The following is a 19,221-nucleotide window of genomic DNA, read 5'->3' on the forward strand; positions in this document are numbered from 1 at the left end:
GGTTCCCTTTTGAAAAATTTTTATTGCACCACTGCTGCCTTAATTTAGGAAAATGGGCTTTAAGATCAGTTGGAAATATAATCTGCAATGAATGCTAACACACAAGAATTTACACACTATGTCTACATTTGATTTAACCCAGTTACTGCTTAATCAAATCTACCATTGATATGTAAGTTATATGTTACATAATATAATTTTTCTTTTGGGGTCCTACCCAGCAGTGTTTAGGGTTTATTTCTAGTGTGTTGCTTTGGGTTACTTCTTTTGGTGTCGGGGATTGAAACTTTCCATCCTTTACATCATGTACTCCAACCCATTGAGCTTCTTTCCAGACAATGGTGTATTTTTTTTGTGCGCGCGTGCGCGCGCGCGTGTGTGTGTGTGTGTGTGTGTGTGTGTGTGTGTGTGTGTTTGGACTACAACCAGTGGTGCTCATAGATTCCTCCTGGCTCTGCAGTCAGGAAATACTCCTGGCAGGCTTACAAGACCATAAAGGATGCTAGGGATTGAATATAGCTTAGCTGCCTGCAAATGCCCTACTCACGGTACTATTTTTCTGGCCCAATCATGGTATACTTTCTTAAAATGAAAAATAGCTTTAAAAAACATAGTTTAGTGCATTAGAGTGGATGCTTTGTGTGCTAGAGGTCCAGAATCAGCCACTGACACCCCATGATATCTCAAGTACTATTGAGGTATGTTCTCAAATTTACGAAGATGGAAAGACATTCCAGTGGTATTCTGTGAATTTGGCATACCCTTACTGATCTTTAAATTAAGTTTGTTTCTAGTAAGTAACAATGGGTAAAGATGCTTTACAGTTTTTGGTTGTTTTTTTGACCAAGTTTCTGTAGAAGAGGTCCAAGATGGTTTTGATTGAAATTTTTATTTTTTGATTGAAACGTTTAAATTACAAAGAAAAATCAGTAAGCTGCCCATATTATGAAGAATAATGAATCTCTTATATTTAAAAAATCCTAAAGACTTCATAAAAGCTCCTATAAACAATATATTTGTATAGTAATGTGGCAGCTTATAAAATTAATATGCCAAATTCCATGGCTTTTATATATATACAAATAATGAAAAAGAATAGCCTGTCTATAGCACTGTCCTCCCGTTGTTCATCGATTTGCTTGAGTGGGCACCAGTAACGTCTCACAACAAATTGTGAGACTTGTTACTGTCTTTGGCATATCGAATACATCACGGGGAGCTTGCCAGGCTTTGCCGTGCGGGTGAGATATTCTTGGTAGCTTGCCGGGCTTTCTGAGAAGGGCGGAGGAATCAAACCTCGGTCGGCTGCGTGCAAGGCAAACGCCCTACCAACTGTGCTATCACTCCAGAAAAAGAATAAAGAGGTATTAAATAAACAATCCATTCACAATTGCGCCTCAGAAAATCAGATGGCTCTGCATTCAAGAAATACTCCTGGCTGGCAAAGAAGACCTCAGAATTAGCTTAACTGAAGGAATGAAAGACCTATACAAAGTAACCTACAAAACACTGTATCAAAAAATACAGGGCTGGAGCCATAGCACACTGGACAGGGAGTTTGCCTTGCACTCTGCCAGTCTGTGTTTGATTCCCAGCATCCCATATAGTCCCCTGAGCACCACCAGGAGTAACCCCTGTGCATTACCGGGTATGACCCAAAAAGCCAAAAAAAAAAAAAAAAAAAAAGACATGACGAAATAGAAACAAAGGAAAAAGAAACCATCTCCTGCTCATGGACTGGGAGGGTTAACGTCATCAAATGTCTGTGTTTCTCAAGACATTGTACAGATTCAGTGCAGTCTGAATTAGGATGTCCATGACATTTTTCAGAAAAATACATCAATACTCCTGAAATTCATATTGGATAATACTATAGCACTGTCCTCCCATTGTTCATTGATTTGCTCGAGCGGGTACCAGTAACATCTCGCAACAACTTGTGAGACTTGTTACTGTTCTTGTCATATTAAATACGTCACGGGTAGCTTGCCAGGCTTTGCCGTGTGGGCAGGGTACTCTTGGTAGCTTGCTGGGCTCTCTGAGAGGGGCAGAGGAATAGAACCCGGATTGGCCACATGCAAGGCAAAAACCTTACCCGCTGTGCTATTGCTCCAGCCCATTGGACAATAAACTGTCACAAATAGTTCAGACAGTCCTTGGGAAAAAGAAGATGGAAGGCATAATCTTCCTAAACTTCAAACTGTGTACACAGCTGAGTAATTAAACAGCATGGTATTGGAATGAAGACAGACCCTCAGATCAGGGGAGTAAAGTTGAATGTCCTGAGACAGGTTTCAAGTATATAATCATTTAATTTTTCATAAAGGAGCAAGAAATATGAAGTGGACTAAATAAAACCTCTTCAATAAATGGTACTGGGAAAACTGGCAGCTACATGCAAAAAACTAAACTTTTTTCTAATGCCGTGCACAAAAGTCAAATGTAAATAGATGAATACCTCATTATCAAACCTGAATCAGTAAGGTACATAGAGGAAAATGTAAGCAGAATTCTTTATGACATTGAAGTTAAAGCACCTTCAGGGATGAAACATCACTGGCCAAACAAGTGGAAGCAAGATAAACGAATGGAACTAAGGGTAACCACACTTCATCTTAGTAAAGATTGATTAACATACAAGTTGTCTTGTATGGCTGTCCTCACTGGGACCCCTTGGAGGAGGGTGGGTTGAGTTTCCCTCCCCATCTCGAGCAGAGCCCCTGCCTGAAGACCTCCGGTTCCAGCCACAGCCAAGCTTAAGACCACTCTCCACACGTTCAGACGAGCCTCACGCATGAAGGAACCGGCAGAGGAGTCCAGGTGTGCGGGACCCGGGGCATAGATCTCCAAGTCTGCTCGGATTGGGACTGGGGCCTCCTCCACCCAGATCCCCATCTTCCAGGCGTTAACACCCACCAGCTGCCCCCGGCACCGTGTAATCCCATCAATGGCCAAAACCCAAAGACTATAAAGCCCTGCTCCCAGAAGCACGCCGCCGTGTGGCTGCAGGACATCTTATTATCTAGGTCTTACTCTGGAGAACCTGGCAGGCTACTGAAAGTATCCTGCCCACACGGCAGAGTGGCAAACGCCCCATGGCGTATTCAGTATGCCAAAAACCAGTAACTATGATGGGTCTCATTCTCCTGACCCTGAAAGAGCCTCAAATGTGGCACTTTATAAAGTCTCAGGGCTAGGACGAAGGAGACGTTACTGGGGCCTGCTTGAGGCAGTCAATGACCAACAGGATGACAATGATACAGTGAACATACAAGTAATCTAGATGTGAACGAACAAGTAAAAAGTAATTGTTTGCTTTCTTCTCAAAAAGGGATCTCATTCTTTTTTAAATTATATTGTTATCCAGAGTGTGGGGCTGGAGCGATAGCACAGCGGGTAGGGCGTTCGCCTTACAAGCGGCCAACATGGCCAACCCGAGTTCGATTCCTCCGCCCCTCTCCGAGAGCCCGGCAAGCTACCGAGAGTATTGGATATGCCAGACACAGTAACAACAAAGTCTCCAATGGAGATGTTACTGGGCCCGCTCGAGCAAATCGACAATCAACGGGAGGGCCTTTACCTTTATCCAGAGTGTGATTTTACATTTGGTTTGGAAAATTATACAAATAGTTATTTGAGTATGAAATAGGAAATGTGACATGAAGCATGGGAATAAATTTCAGATGCAGTTTTAAGATACTTTTCTCAAAGAACTAAAAATCAGGATTAGTGAAATTACAGGAAATTTAGTAAAACTTTACGTGTTTTTGTTCTAATATACTTTAAAGCAATTTCAAGTTTACAACAAAGTTGAGCAGGGGATTCAGAGATTTCCCATAGACACCTTTCTCCCCCACAAATGCATAGTTTTCTTCATTATCAACATCCTTGAAAAAGTAGAGATTTTTGAAAGAAATAGCTTTTAAAATTTTTTCTATGTAATAGGAGAATCTAATAGCTTATAAAAAAAGGTAAAATCAGTTGCTTGGAGAGGGTTTGGTGAGAACATGGATAGCATTTTGGATTTATTAAAATCTGGAGGTTTATTTTTTAAAAACTGGAGAGATAGTACAGCCTTGCATGTGGCTAACCTGTATTTAATCCAAGGCATCCCACATGGTCCCCTGAACACCTCCAGGAGAGATTTCTGAGCCACAGAGCCAGGAGTAACCTCTGAGCATCTCCAGGCGTGGCCCACATATTAAAAAAATTATGTGTGTATACATATATATTGGCTAATGTGTTGATTAAGTTGTTACTATATAGTAACAATCGACACATTAGCCAATTTTTCTTATTTCCTTATTAGTCAGTTTTTCTGATAATGCTCATGATGTGCCTCAAATTGCAGCAAGTGGCTTCAAAATTATGTTTTCATAGCAAAGTGAATTAGTTCTTTTTTTTTTAACAGGGATAGTCATATCACCATTGTCAAGTTCAAGAACTGAAATAGTTTTTTAGGTGCCAGCTTAAAGAAAATGAACGATACTCTCCTCTGCTGTTAGAAAAGTTTCAAAATTAAGATGATATTCTAAGGATCAGCCTTAATGATGAAAATTTAATTTGATTTGGTAAATTTTAGAGTATTATATATGTTATTTGTTTTTTTAAACAACTATAGCATATTTTTTAATAAAGAATAAAATTTTTTATAGTATTTCATCTAATTTTATGGAGTAAAGAACTTAAAATATCCATAATATCACTGTTTCAGGATATTTGTGTTATTTTCTTTAAGTATCATTGTCTAATAATGGAGGCAGTATAGATTCCTAGTTGAGAGTTAGATTTCTTAGTTTTTAATTTTAACTTACCCATAGTATACCTTGTTTACATTACCTAGTATATGAGGTGCTCTATTTGTTATAGTTTAATTTTTTCACATAAGTTTTGTAATGGTGTGACAGTATCCTAATGAATAAAATGTATATATTTCATGTACATGTAGTGAAAGGTAACCATCAGAAGTTTACAGCAGCTTTTTCATGTAGTGACGAGGTATGGGAAGATATTTTTATCTTAAGAAACTTGATAAACATTTGAGGAGAGAAACACTTTTTACTCTTAATTTCTCGGTAATGCTTATGTGCAGAGGAATCTACTTTGCTTTTTTGGGAGGTGGGTTGGTGGAGATGGGTTTGATGCAGTATCCCATATGACCCCTTAAGCACTGCTAGGAGTGATTCTTGAGTGTAAAGCCCAGAGTAACGCCTGAGCACACCAGGTGTCGCCCCAAACCAAAAAACAACAATTAAAAAAAAAGTTTTGTTTAATTAAAAATGGTACAATGATATGTTTTCAACCCATAAAAATGACTTACAATGTAGGACAAGTGCTGCATAAAGTGACCGAACACATGGATAATACAGTGAGCAGATATAAATAATATACGGTGTAATCCAAGCCTTTTTTTGATTATTATATAATTAAGTAATGAGTTAAATCAAAAGTAACTAAGATCATAGGCTGTAAATTCAAGCTGTCTATTTTTTCTTTTAAATTTTTATTAGTGAAACACCATGAGGTGCAGTTGTAGACTTACAAATTTTTGTGTCAAGCTGTCTCTTTTGTATCCTGTTTTTAAATACCATCTGTGAGATGTTGGGAATATTTTTTATGTACCTCATGTTTAAATCTATAAAATAAAGAAAATTATAATATTCACTGTAGAGCTAGACATGTCTGATGATTTGAGAAATAATTGTTAAATAATTACAGGTTTATTATTTCCTTTTTTTTGGTTTGTTTTAATGCTTCCAAGATGATTGTTGCCAGCCCATCAGAAAATGATGGGCAAGTACTTCATGTAATTCCATCTACCCAGACAGAAGTGGCACAAGTAATCATACCTCAGGGGCAACTTTTGGATGTGAATATTTCTCAGGGTAAGTAGTAATGGGCATGCAGAATTTGGAAATATTCTGAAGGAAAACATTACCCATATAAGCAGTTATAAGATTGATCTCTTTAGTTAAGATTCTGAACTGAATAATTAGAAAAAAATTTCTTGGCCCAAATAAATTTCAAGTTCATTTTTCAACTCCTATCTAGGTTAGCAGTCTATTTCATTTTGGAATTCTATGAAGCTGGTTGACTTTCTTCCTCCCAAATGACCAGTGAGCATAAAATAAATTCTTATTAATTATAATAGTATTTATAACAGCTATAATAACAATATAGTGCTAGTAGCTATTGGAAAAGTTTTTACGTTTGTGTTTTGTCAATATTGTTAAATATTTCACCGTTTTTAACTATTCTTTTCATCCCTTTTCTCTTTTCTTTGACCCCTCAGTATCAAAAAAGGGGAGTAATCTTACCTGTTTGTTTTTTGTTCTTTACTTATTTGATAAATTCCTATTAGTTGTCTTCCCTTCGCTTTACATCTGTTTGAACCTCTTTTCTAAGATCAGAACTACACTGTTTAGTTGCTACACTGTTTAGTTGCTTTTTATAGCAACTGATAGAGGGGAATTTTTTTTACCTTTTTGATTTGATTCCTTGTCTTTTTTGAGTTATTAAAATTTTAGGGAAAAGGTTTGCATAAAACATTTATAAACATGCCATAACACCAAAATATTTTAGTTTCACATTTTCCTATTGTGAAACTTTTTACATAATAATTATTTCACACTTACTATTCTAGATGTTCAGTACGAGTTATGAAAACTTAATTGTAAGATTTTGGTGTTCTGTATTATATTTTGAAAGTAAATTTAGCAGAGTGAATCTCAGTAAAGCATTGTAAGTTTTGTTTAATTTCAGAGTTTATCTCCCCTTTGTTTATCAATGTATAAATTCTACTTAGTTATAGTCTCATGGTTTTATTCAAGTTATTAATGCTTTTGTTTTTGTATTATTAAGATGTCTCTAAAGAGAAATCCAGTGATGAAGTTGTACCAAATGTAGGAGGGGGTACTCTAGGAGACAGTACCAGTACTTACATTCTTCATCCACAAGAATCCCTCACACCGCCCAAAGAGACAACAACAGAGTGAGTCAGTGGAAGATAAGAGCTCATCTTTTGATATAACCATGAAAATACTTTTAAAATCACCACATCTAAAGCTGACTTTAGAAAAGATCAGAAAGTTATGAGAGAATAAACTGTTAGCAAACATATCTTTTTTTTTCTTTTTGGGTCACACCCAGCGATGCACAGGGGTTATTCCTGGTTCATGCACTCAGGAATTATTCCTGGCCATGCTCAGGGGACCATATGGGATGCTGGGAATCGAGCCTAGATCAGGCCGCGTGCAAGACAAACACCCTACCTGCTGTGCTATCACTCCAGCCCCAGCAAATATTTCTTTAATTATTTTAAATGACATTTTAACAGGGTTGGAGAGATAGTACAATGGGTAGGGTGCTTGCCTTGCACAGGCTGATCCAGGTTCGATTCTCCAGCATCCTATATGGTGGAAAGAACTAGCAGGAGTAATTCATGAAATCAGAGCCAGGAATCACCCCTGAGTATCACTGGGTGTGGCCTAAACAAAACAAACAAAAAGGCTAGTAAATGGCTTTTTACCAAGGAAGAAACTCTTTGTCTAAATAGCTAAGTTAACTCTGATCTTTTGACACAGTCTGAAATAATCTGGCACTAATAGGGCTTTTATTGAGATATTTATTTATTTGAGAGCCACACTCAGCTGTCTCCTGGTGGTGCTTAGGAAATATGTGATTTCAGAGATTAAACATGGGCCTCCACACATGCAAAGTGTGTGCTCCAGCTTGCTGGGCTACCTCTTGGCTCCACTAACAGAGTTTTTGGAATAAAGAAGTATCCACTTCAGTTCCTAAGATTTTAAAATATTTCATAATCCTATTACCATTTATTCAATTCCTCTGTGGTGGGATTTAGAATATTTTTTATTATTTTTATTTTCTTGGACTTTTTTGGGGTCACACATGGTGATGCTCAGGGGTTACTCCTGCCTCTGCACTCAGGAATTATTCCTGGCAGTGCTCAGGGGACCATATGGGATGCCGGGGGATCCCCAGGTTACTTCGGTCCTTAGAATATTTTTTTGTGAACATAGTTTTCAGCTTTTACGTTTGCCTAAAATAATGTTGATTATAACAACAAGTGAAATATAAACATGATTTTGTATTTTACTTTCTATGAAAATATTTTGTAATTAACCAGAATTTTATGACATTTAGTGTTAGAACTTGACATAATATCTTTGTATTATGTATTACATGATTTTGTATTATGTAATACAAGATGTATATTAACACATATATATGGGTTACTCTTCCAAATTACTAAAATTTCTTTTTTGTTTGTTTCCTTAATACCAGCTTTTGTGCTTGTCTCCTGGTAGAGCTCAGGAGAGTGTCTGAAGTAAGAAATCTAGCCCAGGCTCTGGCATGCAGCACTGTACTGAGCCCACCCATTAAGCTACGAATTTAATCCTTAAATTTAGTGGGACTAGTGTCATTTAGAAGAACAAATTTAGTATTGTGATGTAGCAGTTAGTAAATTAATAATGATTAAAGAAGATAATTTAATCAATAAGTAGTTATATTCCTCCTCTTTCTCAGAATGGTTGAAGAACCCTCTCTGGCTCCTCTCCAGACACTCACATCCAACACACCCATTTGGGCCTGTCGTCTTAGGAGCTGCCAGGTAAGTTAATATTAATTCTTGGAGTGCTAGAGATTTAGTACAGCAGGTAAGGTGCTTGACTTGCACAAACTGACCCCGATTTGGTCCCTGACATCCCATATGTTTACCCAAGCACCACCAGGAGTAATTTCTTAATACAGAGTCAGTAGTAACCCCTGAGCATCGCTGACTGTGACCCCCTAAACCAAATAATAACTATTATTAATAATTATAATACAGTACTCATAACAGTTATTAAGCACACTGTAGCACTATCCTGTTATACATCAGTTTGCTTGAGCGGGCACCAGTAACTTCTCCATTGTGAGACTTGTTGTTACTGTTTTTGGCATACTGAATACGCCACGGGGAGCTTGCCAGGCTCTGCCGTGTGGGAACAATTATTAACATAATTAAAATAAATATATAATGACAAACATATCTAAATATTTTAATATTTAAACATAGATAAAATATATAAATGAAAATAAATGTATAAATATTTATACTTATATTTATAAAATTTACATTTATAAGTAATTACATACATATTAAATATTACAGAATGAATATAATTATAATGACTTGTCATCATCATCGGGCTGGAGCAATAGCACAGCGGTAGGGCATTTGCCTTGCATGCGGCCAGCTTGACCGACCTGAGTTGGATTCCTCCGCCCCTCTCGGAGAGCCTGGCAAGCTGCCGAGAGTATCTTGCCCCCACGGCAAAACCTGACAAGCTACCCATGATGTATTTGATATGCCAAACACAGTAACAACAAGTCTCACAATGGAGACATTACTGGTCCTGCTCGAGCAAATCGATGAACAACGGGAGGACAGTCATCATCATCATTATTGTATTATTATTATCATTACTGGGCTGGAGCGATAGCACAGCGGGTAAGGCGTTTGCCTTGCGTGCAGCCAACATGGCCCACCTGAGTTCGATTCCTCCGCCCCTCTCGGAGAGCCCGGCAAGCTACTGAGAGTATCTCACCCGCATGGCAAAGCTTGGCAAGCTCCCCGTGACGTATTCGATATGCCAAACACAGTAACAACCAAGTCTCACAATGGAGATGTTACTGGGCCCACTCGAGCAAATCAATGAACAATGGGAGGACCGTGACCATTACCGATTATCATTATTATTATAATTATTGGGTTCACAGAGATAGTGTAACGGGTAAGCCACTTGCCTTGTATATGGCTGACCCAGCTTTGATCTCTGATATCACATATGGTTCCACAAGCATAGCCAGGGATGACTTCTGAGTACAGAGCCAGGAGTAAGCCCTGGTGCTCAGGTCATGCCCCAAACAAAACAAAAGTTTGCCTATCTTTTTCTTACCTATCTTCATTTATTATGATTCATCTCAAATTGCCTGTTTTTTGTAGGTGGGATGGGGGTGGAGTTTAGGTTGCATCAGTGGTGCTCAGAAAACTGGCATTACTTGGTGCTACTCCTGGTTCTGTTCTCAGGCATCACTATGCCACATGCAAGCTGGGCCCGCTCAAGCAAATCGATGAATAACAGGAGGTCCGTGACCGTGACTGTGACCTTTAGGGAGCATACCATGCCTCTCTTCTACTTATAAACCAAATTTTTTTTTTGCAGTGAAACATTAGCTAGTAATTTTGTTATTTATTTCTTTACAGAGAATTGGAGATTCATACCGTGGCTACTGTGTTAGTGAAAGTGAACTAGAAAGTGTTCTAACTTTTCACAAGCAGCAAACAAAGAGTGTTTGGGGGACCCGCCAATCTCCAAGCCCAGCCAAGCCAGCTACACGCTTGATGTGGAAATCACAGTATGTTCCATATGATGGAATTCCATTTGTCAATTCAGGTACTTTTAAAAATAGTTATTTTATTGATTGGTTGGTTGATTGATCTTTTTGGGTCACACCTGGCGATACTCAGGAGTTACTCCTGACTCTGCACTCAGGAATTACTCCTGGCAGTGCTCTTGAATGCCGAGGATAGAATTCAGGTCAACCAGTGTGCAAGCCAAACACCCTACTCACTTTACTATCATTAAAGTTCCTAAAATAATTATTTTAAAAGGTTCAGCAGCAACCAGGATTCATTGAGAAGATGTGGTTTTCTAACAATGATACATTTTTGTGTTTCCTAAGGTTGTTATTTTTATAGATCATAACTTAACAGATGTAAATGCATATTTAAGTAAAAAGAAATATATATTGTCTTCTGTGAAACTCAGTGGTAAACACATGCTTTGCATGTGCGAGCCATTGGGCTTGATCCTGACATGAAAAATAATAATTAGTATGACATTTTGTAACAAATACAACCATTGTTTTATCTTTTCATGGTCTATTATTTTTTGTTATTAAAATGTACTGATAAGTAGATATTATTTTTCAATATTGTAATAAGTAGAAGATAAAATATTGAAATTAGAATATTCAAGTAACTTAATTCAATTTCAGTTTAAAATATGGACATTGATAGGCCTATATAGTATTATTTTGTTACTTTAAGAGATTATAAATTTGGACTTATTTAAAAATTGCATTGATTTTATTTACATTTTTATTTTGGGGACACACCTGAAGGTGCTCATGGTTTACTCCCAGCTTGTTCAGGTATTGCTCCCAGTTACTCAGGCAACCATGAAGTGCTGGAGATTGAACTCAGACCTTCTCATGTGAAACAAGAGCTCCAGCCTTTTTTTTTTTGCCATGGTGGGTGAAGGGAGAGGGAGGCTATATCTGTTACTGTGTTTAAGGCTTACTACTGGCTGTGCACTCAGGGATCACTTGTTGACCTCTGGGGGCAATATGTGGTACCAGAGTTTGAATCCATTCTGCTGCAGGCAAGGCAAGCACCTTAGTCACTGTACCATCAACACTTTGAGGTCCAGTCCTTGATAGTTTAAACCATGAGCTGTGCTTGGTATTTATTTATTTTATCCACTCAGTGATGCACAGGGCTTCTTTTGGCTCTGCATTTAGGAATCACTCATGGCAGGGCTTGGGGAACCATATCGTGTGCCAGATCAAACCCAGCATGGCTGCTTATAAGGCAAATTCCCTCCTGACTACTGTTTCTCTGACCTGCATTACATTATTTAAAAAACTTTATCCAGATATTCTCTTTTTCTCTTCCTCCCCCTTTTATGGGTGTGTTGCTTCCCAAGCAATGCTGGGAAGCCTGGGACCTACTCTTGGCAGTATCAGGCTGGCTGTGTAAACTGGATAGTTCATTGCTGGGGACTACTAAGACCACCCCCGGCAATGATTAGGGCCAGGCACAACTCTATTATTTTTTTCAATCCCTGCCCCTTTCTTCTTTTTTCTTAATTTGCCTTGTGGAACAAATTTGGATTCATTTTATATAGTTTATAATTTGGGAATTATTATACAGAATCTATTTAGAAGCTAGAATTATATAGAATTCTTATATTACAGTTTATAACCTCAGGTATGTTGCTTGCCGTGGTTTTTGGTTAGGTTGTATTTTATTTTTTGTTTGTATGTTTGTTTTTTGGGCCACACCTAGCCGTGCTTAGGGCTTACTCCCAGCTTAGCATTCAGGGATCACTCTTGGCAGTGTGCAGGGGACCGGGGATTGAACCCTAGTAGGTCATATGCAAGGCAGATGCCCATCTGAATGTACTATGACTCTGTGACTACAATGTTACTAAAAGTAGACTGATGTTTACTGAAGCAATAGAGTTTGAAGAAATTCCAACAGATTTATCATAGGACTAATTAAAAATAAGTGCCTTATATCAGGATTATTGGAATACTAAATCATCCTGGACTTTGGAGGATAAAGAAAATTGCTTAGAGGAAAATAAAATAAAATGAATATTAATTTTCATAAGTATTCTATTAAATAAGTACAACATCTCCCAATCCTTTTTAGTTCCTTTTTGAGTGGGGTTGCACTTCATTTAACAGTGCTCAGGACTTATAACTCTGCTCAGAGGTTACTCTTAATGGTGGGATTGGTGTTGTAATACTGAATGTAATCAATTATTGTGAACAACTTTATAAAAAGAAAATAAAATTTTAAAAATGTTCAGTGTTCACATTTCTCCACTTACCTTTTTTTGTTTGTTCATATTCAGATACAGAAGTTATTATTATATTTTATTCACAAAGCTCTTAAATTTCTTTGTATCCAAAAATTTCTCTTCTTTCTTCTCCATGTAGTTTGTTTAATGTAAAGTTTGCCATATTCTGGGGCTGGAGAGATAGCACAGCGGATAGGGCGTTTGCCTTGCATGCGGCCGAACACGGGTTCGATTCACAGCATCCCATGTGGTCCCCTGAGCACCGCCAGGAGTGACTCCTGAGTGCAGAGCCAGGAGTAGCTCCTGTGCATCGCCAGGTGTGACCCAAAAAGAAAAAAAAAATTGCCATATTCTGGAATTTGCTTATTTTATCCCTGTGGTGTAGTGTAGCTGTCGGTGCAAGCTAAGAGACCTAGGAACAGACTATCAAGCGATCTAGGGCTGATGGCTCAAAGATACGCATGCAATGGATAAGCTGAGAGATACCATCCATGCAGGTCACAGACTGATGGTCATAGGACAAAGTTTATTGGGTAGGACAATGGTTATATAGTGGTAGAAAAGGATGCATTAAGTGTAGATCATGAGATGGGAAGAGGAAGGAGAATTCTATGGTTACATGGGATAGATGTCATAGAGTGTCTTGAGGTGTCACAGGATTTCTGTGAGTTAATGCAGAGGTGGAACAATAAGCTTTACAGACACTACAGGTATCCATTCTCTCTAATCTCAAACCGGGCATAGTCAGTTGCAAAGCCCTTGAGCCATGGTAATTGCCTGGCTGTCTTCACAGGGGCCCCTTTGGACGGGGAGTGGGTTGAGTTTCCCTCCCAGGCCCAAGCAGAGCCCCGGCAGCTGAAGACCTCTGGAACCCAGCCACGCCATGCTTAAGAACACTCTCCACATGCTCAGATGAGCCTCACGCATGAAGGAACCGGCAGAGGAACCCAGGTGTGCGGGACCTGAGACTGAGATCTCCAAGCTTGCTCAGATCGGGACTGGACCTCCTCCACCCAGTTCCCCAATCTTCCAGTAGCTAGTCAGTTACGCCCACCAACTGTCCCCGAAGCGATGTTATCAATCCCATCAACAGCCAAGATCCAGAGACTATAAAACCAAGTTTCCGGAAGAGCTTAGTGTCTTGTTCTAGCTTTCAGAGAACCTAGCAGGCTACCGAGAGTATCCTGCCTGCACAGCAGAGTCTGGAAAGCTCTCCCCGTGGTGTATTCAGTATGCCAAAACCCAGTAACAATGATGGGTCTCATTCCCCTGACCTTGAAAGAGCTGCCAATGTGGCACTTGCTAAAATTTCAGGACTAGGACGAATGGAGACGTCACTGGTGCCTGCTCAAGGAAATCAATGAACAACGGGATGACAGTGACAGTGATACAGTGATTTTGGGGTCATACCTGGTGGATCTCAGAGTACTCCAGAGTACTCAGGAGTTACTCCTGGCGGTGCTCAGGGGACCCTGACTCAGAATACCCAGGGATTGAACCCAAGTTGGCTTGGTGCAAGGCAAATTCCCTGCCTGCTGTACTATTGCTTTGACCCTGGCACCAACAATTTATTAGGGTCTTTTATTTTTGTTTTTGACCACACCACACCAACCTCTTCTCAGGGATCACTCTGGCAGGTATTGGGTAACCATATGTGGAATTAAATCCAGGTCAGTTGCATTCAAGGGGAGCTCCCTGTCCATTGTTCTCTCACTAAACCTTATTTTGTATTTTTAAAAGTACTGTAGCATATGGTGTATATTGTAGTATATTCAGCTCAACTTGAAATTTTTTTGGGGGGGGTGCAGGGGCACACCCATCAATGCTCAGGTTATTCCTGGCTCTTTACTCTGGTCATTCCTGTTGGTATTCGGAGGACCATTATGGGATTGAACTCCGAACAGCCTCATGCAAGGCAAGTATCCTCTCTGCTGGAGTATCACTCCAGCTCCTCAATTTGAATCTTAAACTGCATAGGTTTTGCATTTACTTATTTTTGTTCATCTATTGCTATGTAATAAATTACTTCAAACTTGTGGCTGGAGATAACATTTATTATCTTAACATTTCTGTGGGTCAAGAATCCAAAAGCTACTTTAGCAAAGTGGGTTTTACTTCAGGTTTTCTCATAAGACTACAGTTAAGGTGGAAGGTGTTGGCTGGAGTTACAGTCCTCTCTGGCTTGACTAGGAGAGTATTTGCTTCTAAACTCATTCAGGCAGGCATTGTTTTTGCCATATGATTCCCTCCAAAGAGGCTACTCACCACAGAATTGCTTACAGAGCACAGTCTAATCAATGGCAAAAAGGTGCCCTGTTTATAAATCTTGTACTAAAAATAACATCCTGTCACTTCTGCTATATTTATTATAAGTAAATTGATAATCCTATTCCATGCTCCCATTGAGGGGATTATGCAAGAATATTAATATTAGAAGGCAGGGATCCGGGGGATCCTTTTTATTTATTTATTTATTTATTTATTGAATCACCGTGGGAAAGGTTACAAAGCTTTCAGGTTTAGGTCTCAGTCATGCAAATATCAAACACATTTCCCTTTACCAAAACTTATTTTTTACCATGAAGAACCCCAATAAAACCCCACCCCCCACCCCTCCCAGTCCCTGTGGGGCAGATGAATTCTACTTAACACTCTATCTGCTTTGATTAGATTCATTGTTTCAATAAAAGATTCACCACTATTATTTAGAGTTTACCCTCCCCCCCCAAATCAGACATGCTGAAAAAGCATTGTGAAGTGATTTGCTTTCTACAGCTGGGTTCAAGAATTATATGTTGGTTTTGGATTTCTGCTATTTTACTTATTGACCCTGGAAGTATTTCTACTGAAAGTCAGATAGTTAAGAAATTGGTTTCTGTGCTCTGGAGATGTGGCCGTGCTGGAGAGCCGCTAGTGGGGGGCAACTGGTGGCCTCGGTAGGGCGTGAAGGGCGGACCGAAACGCCTCCCTTCCCATGAGGTTTTAGTCGCCCCCAGTCCCCCGGCTCATACCTGCTGTCCACAAGGCTCCCATGCGGCCGCCATCTTTCTTTCCAGAGAGGAGAAGGCGACTGGGGCAACAACCTTTCCCCTCCGGACAGACCTGATGGCCTGGATTAACGCATAGTCCTTTCACTTTTCTGCTCCAAGCTGCCGGGTTCTGCATTAAGTCCTTGTGCTTCTGGGGCCGTGGCCGTGCTGGAGAGCCGTTCGCGGGGGGCAACTGGTGACCTCGGTAGGGCGTGAAGGATGGACCGGAACGCCCCCCTTCCCATGAGGTTTTAGTCGCCCGCGGGATCCTTTTGGAGGCTAATTTTCACATTATTTTAACATATCAGGTGAAAATAAATTAATTGTAATAAGAAAAAGTGGAGTACATATTAGTAAACATAGACTTTGCTAACATGTCTATAAAGTAAATTTTATTATTAAATGTTATACCATATGTATTAGTAGGCATTTAGTAAGTGTGTTATTTGCTAATTATCATAATGTGGTTTATTTGGTAAATACTGCAATGAACCTATAAATTCATGTGATTGTACTTCTTAAGACTTACTTTCTATTTTTTCTAAAGTTATTTAAGTAAAGATTTTGACATTGCCACAAAGTTACATTTTTATATAGTACCCAGAACAGATGGTTATTTAAATTAATATCAATAGTTGGTTTTGGCCCACAGGGAGTAGAGCTGTGGTAATGGAATGTCAGTATGGGCCAAGGAGAAAAGGTTTCCAGTTAAAAAAAATCTGTGAACAGGAAAACAGGACTTGTGAACTCTACAAAGCTACTTGTCCAGCTCGGTAAGCGTTATTTCCTTTTATTTATTATTTATTAAGGAATTATTTTAAGTAATATCACATTTTTATTGTTTAAAAAGTCAATAAATGAAACCTAAGTTTTCTCTTAACCCTGTTCTTTATGTTCCTCTTTCAAGCAACAACTCTGTTTTTTTTGGTTTGTTTTTGTTTTTGGGCCACTCCCAGCGATGGTCAGAGGTACTTCTGGTTCTTCATTTAGGAATTACTGCTGGCAATGCTCAGGGGACCATATGGGATGCAGGGCATAGAATCTGGGTTGGGCTGTGTGGAAGACAAGTACCCTACATGCTGTAGGTGAATTTTTATTAATTAGCACTATAACAGACATAGACCTAGAAAACTATTCTTTTATCATATACAAAACTGTAGTTCATAAATTGTGTTTATTTTGTACCATGTATGGGTGTTGCAGAGTTGCATTTTAGACTAAAGTGGTTACATTCACACAAGGAATGTATGAGACTACCATAACATATTTTAGATAAATGGGACTTGACAATGAAAAGATGTGAACCAATAAAAGATTTTAAGTAATATCTTTGCCGATATTTTATTTTTAAACATTGAAAGTTTAAAATTATGAGATTAAACAAAAAAGATAGCATGTAAAGATAGGATTTAGTTTATCTTTGAAATAGTAAATATAAAAATCTCATACCACAAACCAGCATTCTCAAGAAGTATTAAAATTAAGGTTAGGGTCCAGAGAGATTACATAGAAACTAAGATGAATGTTTGCATGTGACTGATTGCAGTTCAGTCCCCAGCACTTATGTGAACCACTGAACATCACCAGTACATCCCAGAAGGCCTTGGAGTACTAGTCGTGTGACATGAATAATACTGGGCCCTACAGGGCTTGAGCAGTATAGTATCCTCTGGTTCTTGCATTGAACCTCTGGTTCCATTGGCCAAGAATCACCAGATGGGGCCTCCGGCTTTCCTGAGCACTGCTTTGGATATCCTGTCCCTCACACTCACAAGACAATTTAGAAGATTTTCCATATATACAGTTGATAATGTTAACTTTAATATTTAAAATGAAAAAACAAAAATCATCACTGCATTTAGTGGTGGTGGTGGAGGTGGGATTGGGTTATACCTGGCTGTATTTGGGGCTTACTCTTGACTGACTAGGATTCACTTCTGGTGGTGCTCAGGGGGCAGTATTTAGTGTATGTAGTATATGTATTAAGGCAGCATCTTAATTCCATACTACTTCTCTGCCTTCAACTGCATTTTAAATGTGAGATATTTTTTATGTAAAACTGAGGGGAAAACCTCTAAATATAAAGAAATAATTTTATTCTCTATCATTATGCATTGTACTTGTATAGTTTTTGTGTTCAGCAGTTACACTGGGCACCATGGGAAGGAAGATGACAAAAAGGTATACAATTTTACTTATCAATGGAGAACTTAAAATATTATTGGGTTGGACCAAAAACAAAAAACTGTTGGATTACATAGTAGTATAGTATTGGGTATGAAATATTTTAATTAATACTTTAACTCATTAAAAAGAAAATACCATTTAACCTGAATTCTAATGTTTAGATAACTTGGGTAGAGAATTAGAAATTATCGTAGGCTAAGACATCTATGGGGTGATTTTTATATTTGGTGTTGGAGGAGGAAGGAATTTTGAAATGCTAAACTACACAGGAGAAGCAGTTCTATATCTGAGTCAGTTGAAGTTAAGATTAAGTTAGAATAACATAAAATATCTCAAATGCTGTCAGGAAATTTATATTTGATCAGACTAAGTAGATTCTTGAACAGAGAAATATAAATGTAAAATTGTTTTTGTGGCATTGATGTATGGAACAAATTTAAGTAATGGAAATTAAAAGGAGAGAGTGATTATGGCTTCTAGGAGAATGAAGAAGAAACAAATTTGGGGAGAAAAGTTAATATTCATAAGTATTTACATAATTTTTATGTTTTTTTCCTGAGGAGCTGTTTTCAGCTCAGGGTTTGGGGATTGCTACTTGGGAGATCTTATACTATAAGAGAGTGATCCTGGGACTCCCACATGCACAGCATGTGCTCTAGTGCTTTGAGCACATCTTTACTGAAGTCATAGTTAACATTTTGCTAAACATAAGGCATTGAGAATATGGCATATTTTTAAAAATAATCCTCTGCATGCTTTCTAGAGTAATTAAATGTTCTTCCATCTTTAATGCTTCAGCTTTCATGTTGAGAAGTTACACCCTTTTGAGATTATAATGTAAAGAAATTCTGTTTTTTTCTTACAAAAAAGGATTTACATAAAAAAGGTACAGAAATTTCCTGAATATAGCGTTCCAACAGACCCCAAAATTGACAAGAAAATAATCCGAATGGAGCAGGAGAAAGCCTTTAATATGCTAAAGAAGAACCTGGTTGATGCTGGTGGTGTTCTTAGGTATGACATTTTTACAGTTCTTTTGTTTTACAAATTAACTATTTACAGTTAATATGTGCAAGAATTCTTTCTGTATGATCATTGTAATTATGTTTTGCAATTATTTAAGAAATGGTTTTATAAGGTAGATATCTTTCTAGTCATTCTCCAGATACTAAATTACCTGCAGAGTCTGGGTTGTGGCTCTCTGATGGGCACTTGGCCTTGCATGTGTGAGTGACTGAGTTCAATCCCCAGCACACTTTAAAAAAAAAAAAAAAGACAAACATTTTTTTGACCCTGTATAAAGCCATCCTATAATATCCTGTAATAATTCTGGCCAAAGATTTCTATAA

The 19,221-nt window shown here is 38.4% G+C and overlaps 1 protein-coding gene across 3 annotated transcripts in view; it reads left to right on the top strand.

The window, feature by feature from the left end:
* Positions 1-19,221, top strand: part of CARF (calcium responsive transcription factor) — a 34,222-nt gene that overhangs the window by 1,161 nt on the left and 13,840 nt on the right. For 2 of the 3 annotated variants that reach the window (XR_008792085.1, XM_056111724.1), the window contains exons 2-7: positions 5,762-5,885; positions 6,862-6,991; positions 8,548-8,632; positions 10,271-10,460; positions 16,338-16,458; positions 18,743-18,886. Coding sequence is in view for 2 of the 3 variants with exons in the window: in XM_056111724.1 (XP_055967699.1) it covers positions 5,762-5,885; positions 6,862-6,991; positions 8,548-8,632; positions 10,271-10,460; positions 16,338-16,458; positions 18,743-18,886 (794 nt within the window). In the remaining variant the exon portion in view is untranslated. Of the gene's footprint in view, positions 1-5,761; positions 5,886-6,051; positions 6,117-6,861; positions 6,992-8,547; positions 8,633-10,270; positions 10,461-16,337; positions 16,459-18,742; positions 18,887-19,221 lie in introns of those variants that run through there. The other variant, XM_056111725.1, reaches the window with a different exon arrangement.

The sequence above is a fragment of the Sorex fumeus genome, unplaced genomic scaffold (assembly GCF_029834395.1).
Source record: "Sorex fumeus unplaced genomic scaffold, SorFum_2.1 ptg000014l, whole genome shotgun sequence".
In the NCBI taxonomy this organism is placed as follows: Eukaryota; Metazoa; Chordata; class Mammalia; order Eulipotyphla; family Soricidae; genus Sorex; species Sorex fumeus.